The following is a 24,516-nucleotide window of genomic DNA, read 5'->3' as shown; positions in this document are numbered from 1 at the left end:
AAAAACATTTGTGTAAGGTTAAAAATTTATTGTACAAGGAGTACTCAAGTATCGGTGCGAATCATGAAAAGAAAGTCCTATTAAAATATAATATAAAAAAGTCAATTACTTAAATACGTTATTTCACCAAAATCAAACAATTGTAACAAAAGTTGATCTTAAACATTTGGATTTTTATGTCATTGAACGGGGAAGCAATATCTGTTTTCAAAGATTCTAAAGTAGCAGAAATACTGTGCTTGACAAATTTTTTGTCGCACCCAGAGACAACGCCCACAATAACACAGAATTTATCTATTAGTAATATTACGTTCGGTGTTTAGCATCGGAAGCTGAGTAAGCCACAAGGTCGTAAAGAGGTATATATGGACCAAAATAATGAGAAGTATAAAAATAGAAAAGAAAGGTGTATTAAAGCATATAAATCAGTTTTTGTTTTAAATTGAAATTAAACCCACACAGCATTTGTATACACGATTATCCAGGCAGATGATAAGTCATCCAATATTCACTATCGATACAGAAAGATCCCTTTTTTCTGACATCATAATGAGTTAAGTATCCGTTGGTAAACAATCCTGTTCCCCCCATATTAACAGACTTGCCAAGTTTCTACGTTGACAGTGTCTACCTTCATTACATATGTTTTCATATCCAAGACTGCACTTGAAAGAATTCTATAACCTTTATATACAAAGAAAACTCAAATATTTCAGACCTTAATATTCCGTATATACATTTTATGAATAGAAGTCATTCAAGTTGTATAAAATATGGGTATCCATCTGCGTTACGGAAGGAAGTACAGACGAAGGATATCACTATCAACTCTGTGTCTTGGGCAGAATAGCATGTTCCTTTATATTCAAACTTCTAGAATGTTTTCTGAAATTTTAAACATTCTTGTCAATTAATTCTGCTAATCCCACGTCACCGATAGAAAGTGGTATTTCAGTGTCGCATCATACATGACATGTTGAATTTTTTGTTCAATTACATAAGGTAGCTACAAATGTCGTATTGGATCACTAATCTTTAAGTTAGAAAAAGTGACATATTGTAATCTGTTTTGAGTATAAAAATTAATCAAAGTGAATTCTGTTTTGAAGTCATAGGCAGAAAAGTTACTTTAGACATGTTTTGCTTTTTGGTTAACCTATCCGTGCGCACCATTGGATAAGCCTGCTAAATTGCAAAAAGCTTCTGTATACGTAATTCATAGGAGATATACATACATTTGTTTATTGCGGATATATTGTAATCAAATCTTATTGGAAACAGATGATGGTATTAGATGACAGTAAGCATTAATACCTTACTAGGCATCACATGGGAACATCTGAGATTTTTCAACAATATGGTAATCTATAAAGTTTTAATGTACTACAAAACTCACATTTTTGTTGCAATTTATTATAATATATTACATAACAACCAACATTAATACATTTATTTTATTCTTGACGGTGCCATTTAATCTAATAAGAGATGGATATATGATGTTAACACCAAATCCCCTGTGGAGAGTCGGGCCTTCTGGAAAAAAAAACAATGATAATCTGTCAAATAGAACCAATACATATCCTTAATATGTAAGCACTGTGCAAAGTTTAAATATTAGTAGTTCAATACTTTTTGAGTTTCAGATTACCTATAAGCATTACGGATGTAAGAAGAGGCGGAGTCGTGCGGCTAGAAATTCCTTTGACCCTTAAGAAATAAGAACAGGAAGTGCAGCATAATCAAAAAATAATTTAATGCATAGTACAATTTTATTTTTAAAGGAAAAAGTTGTTCAAGAAAATTGTCATGAAACATATCTTAGAGTAAGCAAGAAAACCAAGATTCAAGCGTAACTCACAAAACTGTCATCAAAGATCAAAGACTAGATATGGAAAAAAGACAAACACAACAAAGAACGCAAAATAACCATAATAATAAATACAGAGTAACAACACTAAAAGTCCGACTCGGACCCGACTAAAATCTCGGTGCATGGACTACCAGGTGAACCGGTAGGGTAAACGTCCTTTGCCACCCGCCGAATTGTTCATAAAATGTCCGGTATAGACAAAAGAGGAGAGGAAAACTATGACACTTTGAACAAATCAGATTTCATGGTGCAGATGGATTCACTCTAACGATCCATGAGTTCATCAAAAATTTTGTAGTGATGACTTCAATCTTGTAGCAGCATAAACCTGTTCCAGACGCCTTATTGTTACAAAAAGCCCGTGTAGTTATGGCAAGTTCTGGCATAACATAAGAGGTGTGATATGAAAATTCCATACGCAGGTGCTGAAGGGATGTTGTCTAAATTTATGTTTTTCAAATGTTTCCATGAGTAACATGAAAAAACATGTGAATAAGATACGTGTAGGGGAAAGGGATTATATTCTATATTCGCATAATTCTACAGGTTTTTTTTAGGGAGTCATTATTCTTTGGGATTACAAATTAAATACAAAGAAAAAACCCAAAAGACCTCATAAATGTTTTCTTTACTAACCTATGTTCAGAGCGGAAAAGACGCAAACCCTTGCCATCATGTGATCTTTCTGAAAGGAATATTTATGCAATTCTTGTAAGTTTTTTTAATTATGATAAATATCAATATGATAGATATTGTTAAGTTTTTGGTTTGCCAATTGTTCGAGAGTGACCAAGATTCTGACGGACACCCAGATACAAAGATTGGAGAGGGAAGACAAACATATACAACAACATAAAATTTCCAAAATAATACAATGCAACAAAAGTAAATGAACAACTCTCTCTACATTAAAAACCAAGAACATAGACCAGGTGAATCAGATGGGTTATCCTAGAAACACTCATAAAAAGTCAAGTCCACGGTAGAAGAAAGAGGTAAAGAAAATGACGCGTTGAACGAATCGTTTGTGATAGTGCAGATGGATACACCGTAACGATCCACGAGTTCATGATGAAGACCATAAAGGTTCTGAAGTGATGAATACAATTTTGCAGCAACTTTTTTGTAAAAGGATACATCAATATTATTGTAAGTAATTTAGCACGGTACAAAAAGTCAAGCTCTGGCAGAACTGATGAGTTTTGATAATATGTAGGTGCTGAAGACATATTTCCGCAAATATACGAAAAGTAGATTATATGGAATAAAAAAATGGTATAGATTGGTTAATAATTTTTCTTTACAAATGATCTTTAAGTGTAGGTCAAGATATAAGGCTGACTTCACAGTGTCTGTAGTATTTTTTATCGCAAATGCTTTGGGATAGATGCGATCTATAAAATGCCCGAAACTAAAATTGTATAACAATAATGCGTGATTTATATAGCAAAAACTGAGATAAAAGTTCAGTATCACTGAAATGAAGCAGACAATTTAAACGTTATTGAACTAAAACATTTTTTTTATCATTCTTTTTATGATAGGCTCCCAATAACTTTTATTTGAATGAATGTTAAAGAACTTTTATAATAAAGGCTGTAGATCTATCAATGAATATTTATATTTTTTTAAATTCACATGAACATTGATACATATGCAAAATATAGGATGCTCACCTCTTTTTACTCTTTTCATCAGGTTTTCGTGATCTGTAGAATACATTTTAAAAAAATTAATGCTTAATTTTATATGTTTATGAAAGAATTTGTATGCAATTATTGATAAGGAAGATAAAACTGTCTGAGAAAAATCAAGGAAATCAATATCAAATGTGAGAAATTGTTGTACTTAGACACCTACATAAAAAGGACTTCAGTTTGTCAAGCCAAAATTTAAATACAGAGTCCGATCTTACGATCTGGTTTTGCTGTTCAAAACGTTCATTTATTTCTTTTTTTTCATAAATTGATAATTGATAAAATTGTAAGATTTAGATAGGTTAATATGCATAATAAAATGGTTAGAATATTGTTGAAGACTTTCTTAACCTTTTTGCATTGTTATAAGCCTGTATATTTAACTGGTATATTTATTGTGGACAGCCTCCATATAAACCATATACAAGTGAAAGAAACATAGCACATGGTGTAAAAGTATCACTAACCGTGAACTCGACCTTCTAACTCGACCAGCTGCTCTTGTTCTACAGTCTTTGCTACTGAAACAGACGAAATAGTACAGGACAAAGGGAAAAAAAAGACTTTAAATTGAGTTCTTTTAAAAAACATGTTTATGCATAGCTTTGTGGATAAGCAAGTATTTCAGGACAAATATGTATACCTTTCCTTTGATATCTTATAAAATCTGTCACATTCGTCATTTCAAAAAATCAACCATTCTAACTAAGATTGTTTCTAGAATAAAGCACTATTGGAGATGATATTTCATATTATACTTCATGTCAATTTGCCGAAATTTGATTGGTTTAAGAGTAATCAAGGGAACCAAGGTAATAGCGGTAATCAAAAGAATGTAATCCAGGGACAAAGACCAGACACAGAAAACAGACATGCACAACAAAGAACATAAAGTAACTAAGATCATACATACAAAGTGACAAAAGCAAATGAGCAACAACTCGAACTCTACTAAAAACTGGGAGCATGGACCAGGTGATACTAATACGAGAGTAATATTCTGCTCTATCATATGACTCAGAGGGCGATGGTTTTTGTCTATTACCCTCTCGTATAAAGCTAAACCGGTTGCTGTAAAAATTGGGTACCAGTTCAATCTTAGTCAGTTTTGCATCCATATCAATAACTCTTATAACATCGATTAATAGGCGTATTAATTAGTTTTTACTTATGATGCCAACTGTACCTCTGTACCTAAATATTTCTTATTGTATTGTTAAATTAAACATAGTAACAGTTGGATTAAATAACTATATGCAAGAAACCCATCTTATTGATGTAAATGTGAACAGAGAAAAGGTTCATCACCAATACATTAAATCAAGCCCACAAAGAGGTGTATGAACCATAGTTGACGTGAATGCTAACTTGAAAGAAAGATAAAACGATTATACAGTTTATAATAAAGACAAGTATACAAAACTGATTGCTAGGGCTTCTGAAGTAATGACTTCAAAATTGTAGCAACATAACCCTGTTCCTGAAGCCAATTTTAGCGCAATACAAAAAAGTCTGCGTAGGTACGGCAATAAGATGTGAAATGAAAACTCCATTTGCACGTACTGAAGGGATGTTACAACAGATGAAAGGAAAGTTGACAATTCTAAATGAAAAGTCATCACGTTTGTCGTAAAGTTTGGTCAAGATATGAGGCTGACTTCACAGTGGCTGTAGTATGTTTTTGGGATAGATGCGATGTATCAAATACCCGAAACTAGGATTGTTTAAAGATAATACATCATCTTTAAAGCGAAAACTGAGATTAAAGGATTTAGCTAAACGGTGTTCTTTCTTTCGGATCAGATCAAATATAAATTCAGCCTCATAAGAGTGAATAGGTCAGCAAGTGCAGGAACACATTTTGTTCCCATTGGAATGCCGACAGTTTTTTTGAAAATGCGTTCTCCGCACTGGACTAATATGTTGTCAAAATTCTAGCATTTTGAAGTCATTTTCTTCTGTATATTTGAAAGATGATTTTGAATTATTTTTACAAAGTATGAGGAATCTGCACATATTTTAGAAGTGTTGTATTCGAGAGAAATCATGAAAAATTATTATTGGTTTTTAAGAACCTTCTCTGTGTGGTAATAAAACTCTTACAATATAAGGACAAGCAACTTCGTGGTTGTTTTGCAAACTATAAAAAAATCTACAAAAAAAAAAAAAACAAAAACAAAAACAAAAAAACAAAAAACAAAAAAAAACGGGTGGAAATATAAGACAAAATCATGACTTTATAAAAGCTATATAAATAAAATGTTTAACATTGTGGCCAAATGTGAACTTACCTGACATAGCAGATATCATCAGAGAGCAAAACAGAATCATACCAAAGAATCTCATTTCTTATGTTTCTTGTCAAGTAATCTTACTTTTACCGAGTCCTTTATATACGCCTATACACGGGCTACAATAGATGGTTTCGTATTTCATTCATACATTTAGGTGACTAACGTTTAATTATTTTTTCTTTACCAGTTTTTGATTTTATTATCAACGATGCATTTTTATCTGTAACACATATGGCATATTATGAATTTGCATGTCATGTTTTGAAATACATTGGCTTAGTGATATACTGTTCTGGAATAAATAGCAGCACCCAATTCTTTCAAAAATTAATGAATATTTTTATTCAGTAAAATATATAATGTCGTCTTCTATCTTCTATACTTACTCGATTATTGTCATGTTAAAATATTTATATTTTTCTTATATAACTTGTACAACTCATTTCATGGAATTGTAACTCGCATTTACATAATTGTATTTTGAAAGTTTCTTCATAGATATTTAAACAAGCGTTATATAATTTATCGGGACTGCTACTGTGATCTCAAAGCTAACTACTAACCGAAAGTTCAAGATGGGCTCAGTGTCGACATGTTTCACTGTATTCAATATGGCTATAACGTTAAAGAGAATATAAGCTTTTATGACAACGCTAAATATTTTCACTTTACACTACCGTTGCAGCGCTTGATATTTTTGTTAAATACCCTACTTCAAAAGTAAACATCACTTGCACTTGAAAAAAACTTTGTACTCCACGTCATATGGGGAACTGGCTAATGGGTATTAGGAAAGGCGATTTTGTATGGGGAGATGCAAATGTCAAATGGGAAGAATAGGTAGAGCAGTTTGAAAAGTATTTATAAGTATTTATATGCATAAAGTTACGTCTGAATCAATGAATAAATCATAAACCTTTTAGACGTTTTTAGACAAACGTTTCATATAAGTCAATGTTTGATAATTCTCTCTCTCTCTCTCTCTCTCTCTCTCTCTCTCTCTCTCTGTATAAAGGATTATACAACGATACCGATAAAGATGTTAATACACTATAATAAAATATATAATGAGCAAACTTTTCAGTCAACAAATGACCTTCTTCAGTGACTTAAATAATCTGAGTGTGTATGGAAGTAAATTGTCTGTGAACACAACTCACTACCTAAGCAGGTGAATACCTGTGACGTAAACTATTTTATTGACAGTTAACGAAGATCTGGAACATTGTGTTAAAGGCACATACTGTGTGTAGATCTTGAACACTGAACTATAAAACTAAAAATATTTACAAACACTGTAATAAGAAACTAGAAAATAGGAAGAACTTAATGTTTTTTGTTAATTCAGTGTGGGTATAAAACACGGAGTTGTCTTATCCAAAATCCTTCCTACTTCACTCTCTGTAGATCGCTCCAGACCGTGTTTTGTTCCGAGATGAAGATTTTTATTTTGTTGAAATCATTGAGGCAGTAGTTTGCTATTCTGAAGTGTTGACTCACTGGGAGTAAAGGTTTTTTGGTAGGTCGCTTCTGTGTCCATTCAAGCGCTTGTGAAAAGGCTGTTTAGATTCACCAACATATTGAAAGCCACAGATGGGACAGTGGAGCAAATATATTACATAAGCACGCTTGCAGTGCACGTTACAACATATTTTGTAGCGTTTCCCCGCGACTGTGTTGGTGAATGATGACGAGTGGTGCATTTGGTTGCAACATTTACACCTTTTGTCACCACAAGAGCGACTCTCGCCTAGGGTCAAGTTGGGCTTAGATATTTCAGCCTTCACAAGCAGACTACGCAGACTGTCTGGCTGTCTGAAACCAATCATAAGTGGTTCGGGAAAACTTTGGATAATGTTGAGTTTCTCTAGACAGAGGCCCAGTGCTCACGAATGGTATTTTGGCTGTTTTTAAGGCAGGGGTGGTATGTCAGAACACAAGAGGTTCTTTTACATTTTTTCTTTGCCTTGTACTGTAACAGACTACTTCTTGGGATATTGTGATTTTTTTAAACCCTTCTTTGATGGTCTTGTATCTAGATCCCCTTCTTCTTAAATTGTTCTTCAGTTGACCTAGAAGTTTTTTTTTAAGGATTCGTCATTTGAACAAATGAGCCTTAGCCTAAGAGCTTGACTTTTATCCACACTCAGTTTATTTAAGTCACTAAAGAATGTCATTTGTTGACTGAAAATTTTGCTCATAATATATTTTATTATATAGTATTAACATCTTTATCGGTAACGCTGTACAATCCTTTAGACTTATAAAATTGTTTTGTTTGTGCTGCATCGACGATCCGATATCCATTAACTTTGCCGGTTGGCAGATTCCTTTTTTTGGTCGTTCCCTCGCGGGACTCGAACTCGTACCGCTGTGACATCTGTGGCAACACCGCCTGCAAAAAGTCAAGCGCCCTAGACCACTCGGCCAGCTGGGCTATATAAAATATAGCATTCACTGGCCGGGTCATTCCTCTTCGTAGGATTAATCTAGGGCTGTAACTTAGTACACGATGTATGGTAGTACGGGACAGTTCATTTAGATGTGATTATGTAGGATAGAGCATCAAATTAATGATGCATGTCACGACAAATCAATATTATACAAACGACGCAGAATGTGACGACTCTATTCTCTATTCCGATGGAGCAATGTAGCCACTCAATGACTATGAATAACCACGATTTTGATTGGTGCAATCAGTACTTTTGGTTCTTTGCAAATTATAACAATCACCCTGCAAAACTGCACTTGTGATGTGGGACATTGGACAATTGATTGCGCAAAAAATTGATTGATCTCGGTACGCGTATTCATAAAAATGCTTTTGCAACCGATCGGTTCGTTTGTTAAGGATTGATTGTTTTCAAATTGTATATGCCAATTGATAATGTTTAAAGTATATCAAGTTAGTAAACTAAAGATAAAAAAAATAAATGAACTCCCACATAGAATGGTAATGAGTACTTTGTAAGATATGTTGATATCATAATACAAGGAAATTGAATGAAGTCATTTTGAATACCAATCATTCTAGGAGCAGTCTTTGGTAAGAATCATGCAAATTATGTAAAATATGTCATTCACACTGAAAAGGCGACATGTTTTTATTCTTGTAAGTAAGTTGTTTTATGGGTATTTATTACGAAATGAGTAATTATTCATTCCAATCTGTCTGCTCTTAGGAGATAATAAACTTTGAAAATCTTATAAATTCTAATGTATTTTAGAATCAGAGTTATCTCCCTTAATTTAGAAATCTACAATGCATTCTACATAATTTTTAACTTATAAGAGCATGGGTTACATGAAAAACCGAATGTTTACTATGGCAATTCAAACAAAATATAAAAAATGAAAATATGTAGGCTTTCCAACCATGTATCACATTTTGCATGATTTTTAGCTGGAGTGCTACTTAAATTGATATATAATTAATTGACACTGCGAAAAGAATGCTAACATTGCTCCGTCAAAAGACAATGATGTGTAAACATCAATCCTTATAGTTCCGTCTAGTTATCCCGTGATAGAAGCAAAAATCGGGTCATTAAGTCCATATTTTCAACTCAGATCAATGAGTAGAATATGACCATTTGAAATAAAATTTGACTCCCATCAAAGTCTGATATATTTATTTCACGTGTTTCTTTAAGCGTACATTTTGTTATCGTAATGGCATTTTACAGCTAGAGACATAATGCATCATTTGGACAATATAATAAAACAAAAAAAAGCTAAATAACCTGATATTTTGTTGGTTTTATATCATGATAATTTTAGAACACCAGATTATTTTGGAGTGTATTCATTGTGAGAATAATTGCAATACCTTTTCAAGTCATTATAATGCTATTGTTGAAACACAATTGAATCATATCGTATTTATGTTTAAGCTTCTGCTTTCGATTACGTTTGCATAGAATTATGTTACTCAAATATTATTCTTTGATTTTCTTGGTAATGTAATTGGCTTTCTATATTTCGAGAGTTTTTATTTTGAGTACTCCTTAATGCAGCCGACGGCAAAATATTTTTAAATTTCAAAGGGCCCAGAGTGTGTACGGCTACACCATATACCAATGGAAAGATAAATTAATGCAGTATTTGAATGTCATACTTTTCGTACTGAATATCGGTAAAATTTTCGGCTATTTTGCAATAATTACAGGAGGTGTCAAAGGTCAATCGACACTAATACACTTCAATAAGTAAATTAAGTAAAATCGTGCTTTGTAGGTGAAAATTTGAAACATCAGATCGAATCGAGAACATTATTTTTATTTTGTTTTTTATTCAGTACAGAATATACATTGTAATATTATGTGGTGGCGTATCATATCTTAATCTTGTACACCATTTAGTTACGGATCATGATCTTACTACCGTTTGATTCTACAACTGTTGATGAGAGAGGTTATTCTTTGAAACACATACACAGCATATAGAAATTTACAATACATGTATATGTTTGTTATTATTGTATATAGTCAATGCTTCCTTTATTTGTAAATATGTTGTGTAGATTTCTTAACAATGTTGATCTATATGTATATTGTAAGAAAATAATTTATGAAAATGTGATGTATTTCCATTCATAAGAAGAGTTTTCAGTTTTGCCAAAAATCAAGTTAAATATTCAGTTTATTGTCCATATCTTACTAGATAAAATATAAGATCTTGACTGAAACGGATCCCGATTTTCCTCTGAGATACTGTCATCACTGCCGTTACATGTATGTAGTCAACGTAAGAGGAAGATAGTTTTTTTTTGCGGGAACTTTATATTACACTGGGTACTGGGACACTTGTTAATAGTAATGTTCCGTAAAAACGTGTGAAATCAATATTTTCATTGAAAATCGAGATCGGAAGTTTCGATCTTAGAATATGAATTTAATTAATTTTATATAAAAGGTTAACTCTCACATGAGAGAACATAATGAAATATATTTATGTAATCTTCGAACAGAAATGGCGTCTTCTCATTGTGGGTAGTCTAGTCTGTCCAGTCTTCAAACATGAATAATTTCTGTCATTGTTTATCATTTTCGTCTGGAAGTTGTTTAAATAGATGCAACTGTAAGTACATATTCGCTGGCAAATCAAAACTCTCAGTTCACTTTCAGTTGTAGAAATCGTGTCAAAAAGCCCACGAATTTCAACAACTCGATCTATGAATTAAGTACCAATGACGTTACACGGTCACGTGATCACATAGGTAAATAAAATTCGTACGGCTTGGGTCATCGTCGATTTTGAATCAATTTATGTTCAATTAAACGACGTTAGTGACTACAAGGGGTGATTTTATTATATATATTAGTTGTAATAAATCAAATAAACCAAAAATTGAGAAAAAATTTTGTGGCATCTCTCCATTAAATCATGCCGTTACATCGATAATAATGAATTGAACAAGTGAGAACATATAGTTTAGTGCTCGGATCGTGTAAACTTACTACCCGTACGATGTACAATACCGATATACGATTTATGAGATACAGTATACGATGCACAATATATGCTGTGCGATACGCGATAGCACTATTTTTCGACAAGCGTTAGTTACCCATTATGCAATTGTTTGTTAACAAATGAAACTAGGAAACATAAAATTCGAATGTTTTGTTGAAAATGAATTTATTAAATTAAGTATGCACAACTTTGGTACCAGGCTTTGGCAGTTGTTCTTTTTGTATTATTTTATTTAAATATTACGATGTCGCTATATCGCTAGCACATTAATTAAACTAGAATTTAATCGTAGAAAATAATCAAAGCAATTGCGATTTATGTATGAAATAAAATGCAAAGGTTCGACCAAAGATAAACCTGAATTTTAATACAGTCTTATGCTATTAGGGCAGCTAATGAGTTATTAAAAGAACAATCTTTCATTGGAAAAAATATATCTGTGGATGAATGGAGTTTTTATTCAGTACAGAATATTCAAACATACATTGTAATATTATACGGTGGCCTATTATCTCTTAATCATTGAAAATTAAACTCGGAAATTAAAGCACTATTGAATATTTGTCCAAAGCACTATCTTGTACACCATTTACATGTAGTTACGGATTATAATCTTACTATTATTTGATTCTTAAACTGCTGGTGAGAGGTTACTCCTTGAAACATTTGTACAACATATTGAAATTCATAATATATAAAAGTAATATATTATATATATAATAACTGGGTCGATGCTGCTGCTGGTGCACCTGAGGTTCCCCAGGGTATTCACCAATCAAGTAGTCAGACTTTTCTGACCCCGAATTATATCATATTCAATTATATCAGTTCAAGACTATTATCAGAATATAATAGCATTAAAATCTATGAATGTTCAAAAATGTAATCTTCTATTCTTTATACTCAGTTAAAATCCCGACTTAAAAACATTATACCTCGTTGTTTTTCCAAAACAAAATAGTACACCCTGTTACAAATATATAGTTCTTGGTAGCGATTCCTCACACTTTGTTAGTAATAATTCCAAATTATCTTCCAAATATACAGAAGAAGATTTTTAATCGATGACATATTTGTCCAGTGTGATGGACACGTTTATCAAAAAACGGTCGGTATTCCAATGGGAATAAATTGTGCTCCTGTATTTGCTGGCTTATTCCTTCACTCTTATCAGGCTGACTTTATAGCTGATCTGATCCGAAAGAAAGAATATCGTTTAGCTAGACCCTTTAATATCAGTTTCCGCTATATAGATGACGTATTATCTTTAAACAATCCTAATTTTGAGGGTTTGATTCATAGCATCTACCTAAAAAACTTGAGATAAAGGATACTACAGACACTGTGTAGTCAGCCTCATATCTTGACCTACACTTAGAAATTGACGGTAAAGGAAAACTATTGACCAAACTTTACGACAAAGGTGATGACTTTTCATTCAGAATTGTCAACTTTCCTTTCATCTGTAGCAACATCCATTCAGCACCTGCGTATTGAGTGTTCATATCACAACTCATAAGTTATGCCAGAGCTTGCCGAAACCACGTAGCCTTTTTGTATCTCGCTAGAATTGTAACTAATAGGCCTCTTGAACAGGGTTGTTTTGCTACAAAATTGAAGTCATCACGAGTTTTATGGTCGTCACCATGAACTCGTCGATCGTTACGGTGCATCCATCTGCGCTATGAAAACTGATTTGTTCAACGTGTCATAGTTTTCTTTTCCTCTTTCGACTACCCCGGACTTGACTTTTTATGAGCAATTCGGCGGTTGTTTCTAGAAAAGCAGAGGACGCTTACCCTACCGGTTCACCTGGTCCTCGCTCCCAGTTTTTAGGGGAGTCCGAGTTGCTCATTTATTTTTGTTACTTTGTATGTATGATTTTAGTTACTTTATGTTCTTTGTTGTGTATGTCTGTTTTCCACGTCTGGTCTTTGTCCCTGGATTACATTCTTTTGATTACCGCTATAACCTTGGTTCCCTTTGATTACTCTTTCCTGTAATATTTGCGAAGTTTTAAATATAAATGAGCAAAATAAAAAAAAACCACTTTTTCATTAGACCTGATGATTACGAATAGAAATAATTGATGTGGAAAAGATTGAAATAAATGCATTTATATAAGTAATAAATGTCCCGCTTTCTCCTGCCTTCGGCTAGACCCACCCGACATTTAATCATATATTCCGTAATCTTCGACAATCTTGTACGTCTCCCATTGGAAGCTTAAAACCTGCCGCTTTCGAAATTTTTGGTATTCATAATTGACAATGGGGATGAATAAAGAAGTTATAAAGCTCAAAAGTGACACATTTCAATTTTGGATCAGAATAACAGTTTATTTTATTTTTTTTATTCCAAGCTAATGTTGTAATGTATGGAAATATACTGTCACAAAATCTAATATAGTTTTATAACAAAAAGTGCAGACATCTAAAATATGTCGTGAAAATGCTCCCTGTTTCACAACATTTTGAGAAGGGTTCGTCTTTGGTAGAGTTTCAAGAGGCGCATAACAAAAGTGTGGAAAGACATGGATTGAATACAAACGTTACACACAGGATGCAGCTGACTGAAACAGAAAAAAACTTTGTTCACACAAAATATAGAAGCTAAAGTTTGCATGAAAATGTTCGAAAAGACAGCAATTATTACGGCAGGACCGCTTATATACATCATTTTAAAAATCTTACAGTACAAAACTGAAGCTTCCTTCCTTGCGTTGTATATGGTAGAACCTCTCGGTGATGGATTTGGCTTCCTCTTTAGATATTTTGGTTTTGAGTACTTCTTTTATAACACTAATATTTTGATCTTTCAAGATTTACAATATATAGAACTGATATTGTCTTTGTATTTAAGAACCACTAGGTCGATACCGCTGATGCTGGACCTGAGGTCCTCGTGGGTATTCATCAGTCCAGTAGTTAGACTTGTCCGCCCCCGAATAATTTTGATATTTTATCTACCCTATTTATAATATCTTGCAGTATTCCAAATTAAAAAAAAATACGTCAAACACAGGCCTCATTCATTGCGTTGAATATGGCAGAACCTCTCGGTGATAAATTTGACTTCATCTTTCGATAGTTTTGGTTTTGAGTACTTCTTGTATGCAATTAATATTTTGATGATGATCTTCCTACATATTTGATTTTAATGCTGCTGATGAGAGGTTACTCCTTGAAACAAGTGTACAGCATATCGACATTTACAATATATAAAACTGATATTTTTTATATTTCAGATTTATGATAAGATTGGGAAATGCTTAGGAATAAAAAAATCCAATTTCCTACATTTCATGTTGCATTACAAACATAAATTCTTAGTTCCTTGCCTGAAAAACGGATATTACTCATAATTCAGTGGAAACACTGGCTCATTAAAAAAAACATGAAAAAAAAAGAAGAATTTCAGGTGGATGCGATAACTCTTAAAAAAGTAAAAAATCCATAATTTCCGTATCTGTTTTTGACCCTGTCCATACTCTTTTACAGAGGATTCCTATATTTTCCAAATAATGATTGGAGTTTTCTATAAACTCAGTAATATTACTGTCAGAGTGTTTACTTTCATTCAGTTCAATAAACTAAAGTCATTTTCGTCAGAAGTTCTTGCATTAAAGTCACCAAAAAAAGAAGACAAATATTTTGAGAATGTACGAAATTCCTGTTCAATATCTAAAAAGACATCTTCAAATGAGAATTTTGTGTACTCTGGACGAATGTAAACGACTCTAGATAATACAGGCTTATCTGTTTTGAACAGTTCCTTGCTACATTTAAACCACATAATTTATTTGCAATTGGTAAAAGCAATATCTGCACAACTCTCTAATTCATTTTTATAACCAACTATATTTCCACCTGAACGTCTTCTTGCAGTTTGTTTTCTATGTATAACCTGGGAGTTCTATAGTATCTAGGACGTCAGTTTTAGTTTGTAAAAAGCAAGCTTTGTCAAGTTTTAAATAAGAGTTTGAAATTCTGGATATTTCAATTTTGCTTTAATACCACAACAATTTAAACACAGGACTTTCAATTTTAGGCCTTTATCTTTTACACAATCATTCATAACGAAAATAAAATCTAAAAATACCATATTTGGAAAAATGTTACCTCAGGTGGATTTGATTACTCTTGATACATCTAAAAATCTGTAATATATCTTTTTAGTTTGGAAACATTGAAATACTCCAGTTGACTGCCATAACTATTGATATGTCATAAATTCAAAATATATGTTTTCATTCTGAAAAAAAATATCAACTTTTACTCGAATCAGGATATTGAGAACAGAGTTTTTTCTCAATTAAAAGATATCAAAACAACAAAATTTGTCACTTTTCCCCCCTAAAAAAATACCTAATCTGGATAAATGTAGTACTCCATGTAAATGCAAAAAAAACTTTTTATATGTAAAAAGTAAAAACAAAATCCACTTTATATGATATTAGTCTCAAAACATAAACTGTTAAGAGGATATTACGCACAGTATATGTGTGATTGATAGCTATTAAAACAAAATTAAAAAAAATCATGTTTGGAAAATCTAGTTATTTAAGTGGATGCAATTACTCTAATATATATCTAAAAATCCAAAATATATATTTTTAGTCTGGAAAATGTCATCTTTTTCTGGAAACAGGATATTGCAAACAGTTTTTGTGTATTGAAATTAATCAAAACAATAGAATTTCTCAACTTTTTTAATGAACATATCACATTTGGGAAAAATATAGTTGTTTAGGTCAATACAATTACTACAAATTTCAGTCGAAATCGTAAATTCGTGAATTTAGTCTGAGAAAATGTCAAATTGTACTTGATACGGGATATAAAATTCTCAGTAAAAGATTACCAAACCACGCAATTTCTGAAAAATGAAAACATTACATTTTTGATAAAATGTAATACTCTAGGTGGATGTCATAACTCTCAAATTATCTGCAAATAGATAAAATAATATTTTTAAGTCTGAAAACTGGAAATTTTTTTCTACAAATAGAAATTTCTTAGAATTAAGACAAAATAGAACAATTTTTCTGAACAATAATGGGTGCATCTTGATTTCTCTCAAATCCAATATTTAAGATAGATTGTCTGTAAGGTGTCAATATTAATTCGAATTGGGTGTACTTCACACTGAAACATTCATTATATTTAACTTTTCCCATATACCATTTATGTATTGGAAAAAAAATACAAGAGTTGATATTTAGTAATATTTAACTTTCACAAGATATAAAAACTTTTTCAAAGATGACGTTAGTCTAACGTCAGAAACGTCAGAAACGTCACTACGTCGATTTCAATCAGTTAGGTTTATAGAGAATGATACACAATCACACAACACCCAATCGCAACGTTGAAATATCGTCCACTGTATCTAGCCGTCAAAGAAGTAGGTAAAACGTCCAAAGTTTTCTCTTTGAAAAATATCTGCACTGACGAGTAAATAGCGCAGACATTAATGATTTTATGTATTTATGTACGTTATACGTACATCAAATCAATCTAATTGGGGTTTATAACACCACAATATTTGTATCCTAAATTTGTTAGATTTTGTATTACTATACTGTTAAATTGATTAAACAATGGTAATAACATTTTATGTATTTTTCACGTTCGTCAACTACGAAATGTATATTATTTTAATTCATAAATGATAAATATAATGACGCAGTCAGTATATTTTCGCCTTTAACCCTTTGACCTTCAAGTTCTTCCATTGAAACGCAAGTCACCTGGATCGCAATTCTGTTCCCCGATTGGAAATACTGATAGCATAGTGGCGTTCGAGAAATCCCGAATCTGGATAACCAAATTTAGATCGGCCAATATAAAATTTCCTATAGAAACTGGACGATGGCACAATATACCTAGACATGAACAAATATGTAGCTTATGCAACGAAGGTTTATTAGGAGATGAGTTTCATTATTTATTTGTATGTAAAAATTCTACTGTTGTAAATCTTAGGAAGCTATATGTACCAAAGTATTTTTCATCCCACCCATCAATACACAAGTTCAAGGGTATGTTTTCAAATTGTCATACAACTTTGTTATCTAAAATTTCCATGTTTATCAAAAAACTTTCAACTATATTGTAATTTAATGCTTATATTTTATGTAATTTTTGTATATCTGTCTACCTTGCCATTTTCATTAATTGTATTTGTATTTGCCTCATGTTACACATATCTTGTGTCTGAGTGAAATAAAGAATCTTGAATCTTGAAAATCTTGACAAAGCTGTATCGAAAGTGCGTGCCATGTGTTATTTCCTGAATGAAATGCAGAAAAGTAAAAATAAAAAGAACAACATTTTACCTCATCGGCTAACTTATTTTTAAGATAATACTTGTTTCTTTCTTTTTACTTATTCACAACGTTTTTTTATTGGTTTTATAGTTATTTCTTCTTTGTTTTCATAGGTAAGTTTATGCATTAGCTGCTATGATCAACCTGTTTTCTGTTTGATAAATGATGTCACTTTTTTACGAATATTCATGAGACCGACACCTCTAACTTACTTCTGCCAATAACTTGTCAAATGACGTAGCACTGCATTACAATATCGAGCCGTAACCAATCATATTTCATTTTGCAACAGCTGAGCAAAAGTATATCATTATCATTTAATAATATAAAATGTATAAAATATTAATCTTTTCAGATGGTAAAAGCTTGATTTTTCTTTCGTCCACCGCTAGGCCTCTATCTAAAATGACAGGAACGGTCATAATAAAAGATTATGTAGAAATCTGTTGGTTTGTTTTGTTATATATATGATCCTCTAGAAAGATGACAAAGAATAAATACAAAAAAGTTCATGGTTTATAATGTATTACATGCTGTATCACCAGGAGACACCAATATCAAGAATCTCTTGCCAGAGGAATAATACAAGTCGTGTATATTGAATCTGAAACGATTTTAACAGGTATTGTTCATTTATTATATGTTTGAAAACTGGACCATGATATTTTGACTGAATACAGGTTATGGTATGGGGAGCCTATTATAATGAGAACTTTAATTTGTAATAACAAACATTGTTTTAGTTCAACAACGTTTAAATTGTCAGTTTCATTTAAGTGATATGACACTTACTTCTACCTTGGTAGGCGCGTGTTAAATTTTATCTTGGTTTCCGGTACGCTATATAAAACGCGCATTATCGTTATAGACAATCTTAGTTTCGGGGATTTTATACAACTTATTTACCCCAAAGCACTTGAAATATAGGATACTACTATGTAAAGTCGGCCGCATATCTTTACCTATACTTAGAGATCGGTGGAAAAAGAAAAATACTGACCAAACTATACGACAAACGTGGTGATAATTCATTACATATTGTCTTCTTGCCTTTCATTTATGGCAACACCACTTCTGCACCTGCGTATAGAGTTCTCATATCACAACTCATACACTTGAAAGGAGAAATTTGTCTTGACAATATTGTCGAAATTGTACTAATACGCCATTCAAAGTAGTAGTATCAACCAGGTTTAAAACATTTGGTTAGATATCACTACAAATGAAGAGCAATAACTCTGTTAAGAAGTTTTGCATGAAGCGTGTAGCTAGGAAAAAAATAATGGTAAAAAAATTAACAAGTAAAAGTATAATTTTAGAATTAGATCAGTCGAATTCCGGACAGACTGTTTCGTCTAGTGTCTCTAGCTTTTCTTTTGTGTAACTAGAAAGGCTTTTTCATCTATTCTGGACGTGACTTTTTATGAGCAACTCGGTGGGTGTTTCTAGAAAAGCAGAGGACGCTTACCATATAATGCACCTGGTCCAAGCTCCGTGAAATCGGAATTGCTCATTCATTTTTTTTTATTTGTACATGTTATTTTGGTTACTTAATGGTCTTTGTCGTGTGTCTGTTTTCACTGTCTTGTTTTTTCTCCTGGGTTAAATTCTTTTGATGTTTGCTCGAATATCTGTCCTCTTGATTGCTTTCATTGATATTTACAAAGAAAGTTTTACAAAGCAAAAAGGCTATAAAACATTAACTAGTGATATATCTGATCAATTTAAGCTTTTTTTTCAAATGTAAGCAATTAAAATTACAATTTGACAACCATCATGTTACAACCTTTATTCAATACCTGATTGGCATTTATTTAGAACCGCTATTAAATTTTCCCGCGTCATCACTAAAATGAGTAGACATTTTGTTTGCTATGAATATGTTGTCACTCTTCACGTTTTTATCATATGATTAAACATTGTTTTTTTTAGAATTTATCGGAGGGATTTTTATGTCAGGCTTGTGAGTTAATGATCCGATTTTTCAAACCTATAAATTCTGAAAATTCTGAGAAAAACAATATGTAATCCTCATAATACCAATCTCTAGCTATCTGAAATATATCAAACGTATTGTTATTCTCGTTCAGTGAAATTGACACCCAAATTTGACATTGTAAATGGTGGCATTCAACTGACAACGTGACATTGTTGTCAGTTTTAATTTCCAAAGTAGTAACTAGCTACTGATAACCTGTTCTTTCCAAAATTATTGTTATAAGAAAACAATGCCTAAATGAATATAAAAAAAAACAGATAATATCGTTTTATGCCTCTTAACGGCGTTAGTTTTTGTTGAAGCGATGGTAGTAACGTTGTTACGATATGTACATGGAATTTACAATGTTGTAAAAACTCATCGCTGAGGTGGTAAAAGGTGAACAACCAATCGTAATGCACTTAAAAGGCATTTGCCTATAATATGGAAATTATGAATCAATGATTGCTTGGTTCTTAGCTAGAACAGTAGTTTAAATAAAAAAAAATAAAATAAATACATAAATAAAAAACTAAGTGTACATTATCACAGTACTTCGTCAGATTGTTAAACATACAATGCAAATTCTTTATTTCAATAAATAATCATAAAACTGGAAAAAAAACAGTACTATATTTCTATTTGGTTTATTGAAGCAACACACAATTAAAATTTGATCAACAACATTTAACAAAGACAACCTCTTGGACAAAAATAGGATGAAATCTAAACATATCTTAGCATTGATAAAATACAGAAAAAATAATTCGAATTTTACAAAAAGGAATACTTAATCAGAGAAAGCTACGACAGAAACCTACTTGTATCATAATTCAGAGAACCGTGGACGCCATGTGGCAAAGCAAAGACAAACGTGAATTAGCGCCAAGGCAGGATACATATATAATATCACTTATGGTTATTTTAATGGTGTTAAGTATTTGTCAGTATACATGTATAAGTAAGATATGAGGGGATTAATGCTTGGCACAAACCTATCATATTCACTTTTATTTTTTATCCAGAATCAGTTACGGACCAGTCTAAGTTTGTCATACAGTTGGCACACTTTTGATATGAAATTATGTAGATTATACATATAAAGGACTATTTCCTAGAGTAATCGTTCGTTATTTGGTCTATTTAAGTCGGAAATGAATGTATGAATTTCTCGAAAATACAGATCTGTATATGGAAAGAATACGATGTATATAGTGCCAAAATCATTACTTGTTCAAAGAGACGTTTCTTTAACGTGAACCACTTCACCACTGGCAGCATCTGAATGTCTTATGTTGATTTACACTTAATACTCCCTTTCTCGGATATATCAATTCATGGGCATTCTGACAAAAAGTCAGGGGACGTTATTCTTTTACAACAGTTTGAAATACTCATTTGTGAATTACACTTTAATGACAAAATTAACGAACGTGATCTATACCTTGATTTTGTATTTCATTGAATAGTGTAAGAAACATTCGTTACCAAAATAAACGATAATTCTCAATGGTCACGTACTGAAATACCTTTAGATAAGTAACTAAAATGAATTGATAAACAATCACTGAATAATTATAATACACAACATTCAAAGTATCAATTATATAACTTGTATATCTACATTTTGTATGACTATGACCGATTTTACATGAAACATATACTTGACACACATATTCAACAAAGAATGTGTGATTGCTCGAGTTGATTTTCCAAATGAAATAGATAAAGTCTTACATTGTATAGTTTTTGTTCCAAATGAGAAATTGATATACTCTAAGCATGTAAGGTAGTATGCATGAAGTGTTTCTTGCATCTAGCAATTTTACTCTATTTTGAATAAGACATATTTAGCTATAGTTCATCTTGATTATTTTTTTCCTTTATTTATTTCACGACATGAAAATAATTTCACACTGAACTTCATTAAGTAAAAAAGATGCAACAACAGTCATTTTCAGGACACATGTACATACTACATTACACATCACCGATTGCAAGAACTAATCACTTGTCTTTGGTAATTGAATTTAAATATTATGATAGAATAATAGGAATGTTTATACTTAAAACAGGACAGGGGTTAGTACATATCAAAAGCGTTTGTTATTGAAAGTATTGTTAATTTTGAATACAAATATTATGAATTTAATAAAATCGACAATAGCTTAGCTGTATTTTACTTAAATGTAAATTTTAGCAGCACCGATAAATGTATGGATTTACTTTTAAACTACTTTTCCTTAAATTCATATGAACATTAGGGAAATATGGATTATAAAACATGAAATCAACAGCATGTGCTATAAATATGTGTAATATCCTATTTTTACTAATATTCTTATGTAACAATTAAAATGTTTAAAAAATGTTGATAAATATTTTACTTTTGCTTTCATTACATACTGAATATAACATGTCAAAGAGTAATCAAGGGAATTAATGTTATAGCGGTAATCAAAAGAATGTAATCCAGTGACAAAGACCAGACATGGAAAACAGACATACACAACAAAGAACATAAAGTAACTAAAATCATACATACAAATCATAATACAAAATCTGTATCACATGTATCAATCCGAGTCTTCTATATTAACCCAAGGGCAACCGGCCCGCGGGGTGATATAGGAGACTCGGATTGATACATGTGATATAGGTCTAGGGGTTTGATATAGTGTATGCAATATAGATTAAGAGGTGTTATATAGGGTATGCGATATAGGATAATCGATATATGGTTTAAACAATCACATATAATGCATATATAAAAAGGTATTTTTAAAGCTAAATAGTTGATAACTTGAAATTAGTGAACAATAACCAATTTTTGTGAAAACTAACTGCTTATTTTCAAGAAATATCATTTGAAAAATTGACCAACATATTTAAGCTATAGCGCAATAGAAAACATAATTTGAATATTTCTTTTTAAATACATAGTTCATTTTCTTATTTTAATGGTAGATAAGCATCTAACAAAAGTAATTTTCGATTTAGATACTGACAATATCATAAATATCATAGAGAATATACCGACGAGTACACTAGTATATAACTACTACTCCTTTATCCAAATCTGTCATTTTTATTCAATGAAGTGTAACTTATTTACAGAACACTACTTTTGTATTACAATATCTAATAGTACGACAACACAATGTCTGTAATTCGACACTCAAAAATGATCGAGGAAGTCACGACCACTCACAATTTTTTTCACGGATATGCTCAATTATCTTATGATTCACTCGAGATAGAAAAAAATGTACATATTTCAGTATTGTTTATTGTTACAAAATAATGCCAGGCATGCGTCGTATTTTCTTCCTAAGCATCATACACAAACACAGACTATTTTTCGACAACACCCTTTTGACAGATTTAGTCTTTGTTCTGTTAATATTGTAATCTGATTCTTTATTCCTCCAGTAAAGGGTGTATTATAGTTCAATACTAATGCAGTAAATATTTACAAGTGAATATTGTTTTACAAACCATCCATTTCCAGATCCTTAAATTCAAGTTTTCTTTTTTAAAATTATCACAAACTAGTTGTAGCAGTATACATCTGTATGGACTCTGTAATTTTATGCTCCTCTCGTAGCTTCTTATTGGTGTATCTAAGAATTAGTTTTGTGATTATGCCTATGTCTTCAATATCTTTACCTCTGTCATTGTTACTGATAATGTCCTTTATAGGTGATATGATCTTCACTTGCACAATTGCCTACAAAAAGTAAGGATATAAACAATATTTCGTTTCTAGGTAAAGTATTAGAAATATGAAAATAGTTCAAACTATAACTATTTAACAATGAAATTTTGTTTGCTATGTATCAAGTTTTCGCTGTTCTGTTGAAATCCCAAACGTCACGGTTAAAGGTCTACATGTCTTTTTGTAGAAAGAACTGACGAGTTAGCTATACAATCGAGTTGAAGAAAAACAATGGTTATTGAAACAAAGAAAAGGAGATTAGATACACCGATTCTCAGACTTCATTGTGTACTTAGTACTTCGGTTGTACAGAAATCGCAATATATGAATCGTTCCATCATAATGTTGTAGCTATCTACTTACAGACTACTATATATATGGTTAAGTACCAGTCCATATAAAATCCAGAGCGCCGAATTTAAATTAAAAAAAAGTAAATGTATATATAATACGAAATGGACTAAAATACGCAAAAGCTTCAAAGGGAGTCAATACTCTTTGCTAACAATGACTTATGTTGCTAATTGAATTTTATTTTTGAAGGATTTCTCCATGCATTGCTTTTGTTTCTATATAATTTTCATTCTTCTCCTCCTTTTGAGTTGGCCACTATTCCTATTTTCTTTTATCAAAGTAGGTTTCTCAATAGGAATCCTTGTTCAACTTAAAATTTATACAGACAGCTAAAATAATCAATATTTTTTGTTTAAAATACCTCGTTTTCTATTAGGATTATGATTGAGTCTTGGGTGATGTGCTTCTCCAAAGTGTATTCCTTTTGGTGCAGGTAGGACAAAGCATTAACAATAGTGAAAAGCAGAAAATAACTTTCTTTCGGTTTCAATAATCTCAATTCTAGCATCTCTCTTAGACTGCTACGCTTTAGAAACAAATCTTCAAGTCGATCAACAAACACCAAGGGGGTTTTGAGCTCAATTTGACAATCTGAAAAAAAAATCGTTCTGTTTTGAAACGTATGATGCAGCAACAAGTAACAAGTATTTTTAACTCGTACGGATTCCTCCTAAGTACCAATGTTTTAAAAAAAACATTTGTTCCAATTATCTTATTTTAAGGCAGATCTTTTAAAAGATTATTTCTGTCATTGTGGTCATGTCACAGTGCCACAAAATTTGAAAAAAACCTA

At 31.7% G+C, this 24,516-nt stretch overlaps 1 protein-coding gene across 1 annotated transcript in view; it reads right to left on the bottom strand.

Moving 5' to 3' along the window:
* Positions 1 to 20,282: 20,282 nt before the first annotated feature.
* The window catches only part of LOC148603394 (uncharacterized), a 71,024-nt gene continuing 66,790 nt past the window's right edge, over positions 20,283 to 24,516 (bottom strand). The window contains exons 30-31 of the mRNA XM_088551541.1: positions 24,085 to 24,314; positions 20,283 to 23,381 (exon numbers count right to left, since the gene is read on the bottom strand). Coding sequence (XP_088407667.1) covers positions 23,196 to 23,381; positions 24,085 to 24,314 — 416 coding nt within the window. The 3' untranslated portion in view covers positions 20,283 to 23,195. The remainder of the gene's footprint in view (positions 23,382 to 24,084; positions 24,315 to 24,516) is intronic.

Source organism: Perna viridis, chromosome 11, assembly GCF_037379345.1.
Source record: "Perna viridis isolate PV_CMFRI_1.1 ecotype Kerala chromosome 11, ASM3737934v1, whole genome shotgun sequence".
Classification (NCBI taxonomy): domain Eukaryota; kingdom Metazoa; phylum Mollusca; class Bivalvia; order Mytilida; family Mytilidae; genus Perna; species Perna viridis.
The sequence above is the reverse complement of the archived record's forward strand: the minus strand, read 5'-3'. Positions and strand labels throughout refer to the sequence as shown.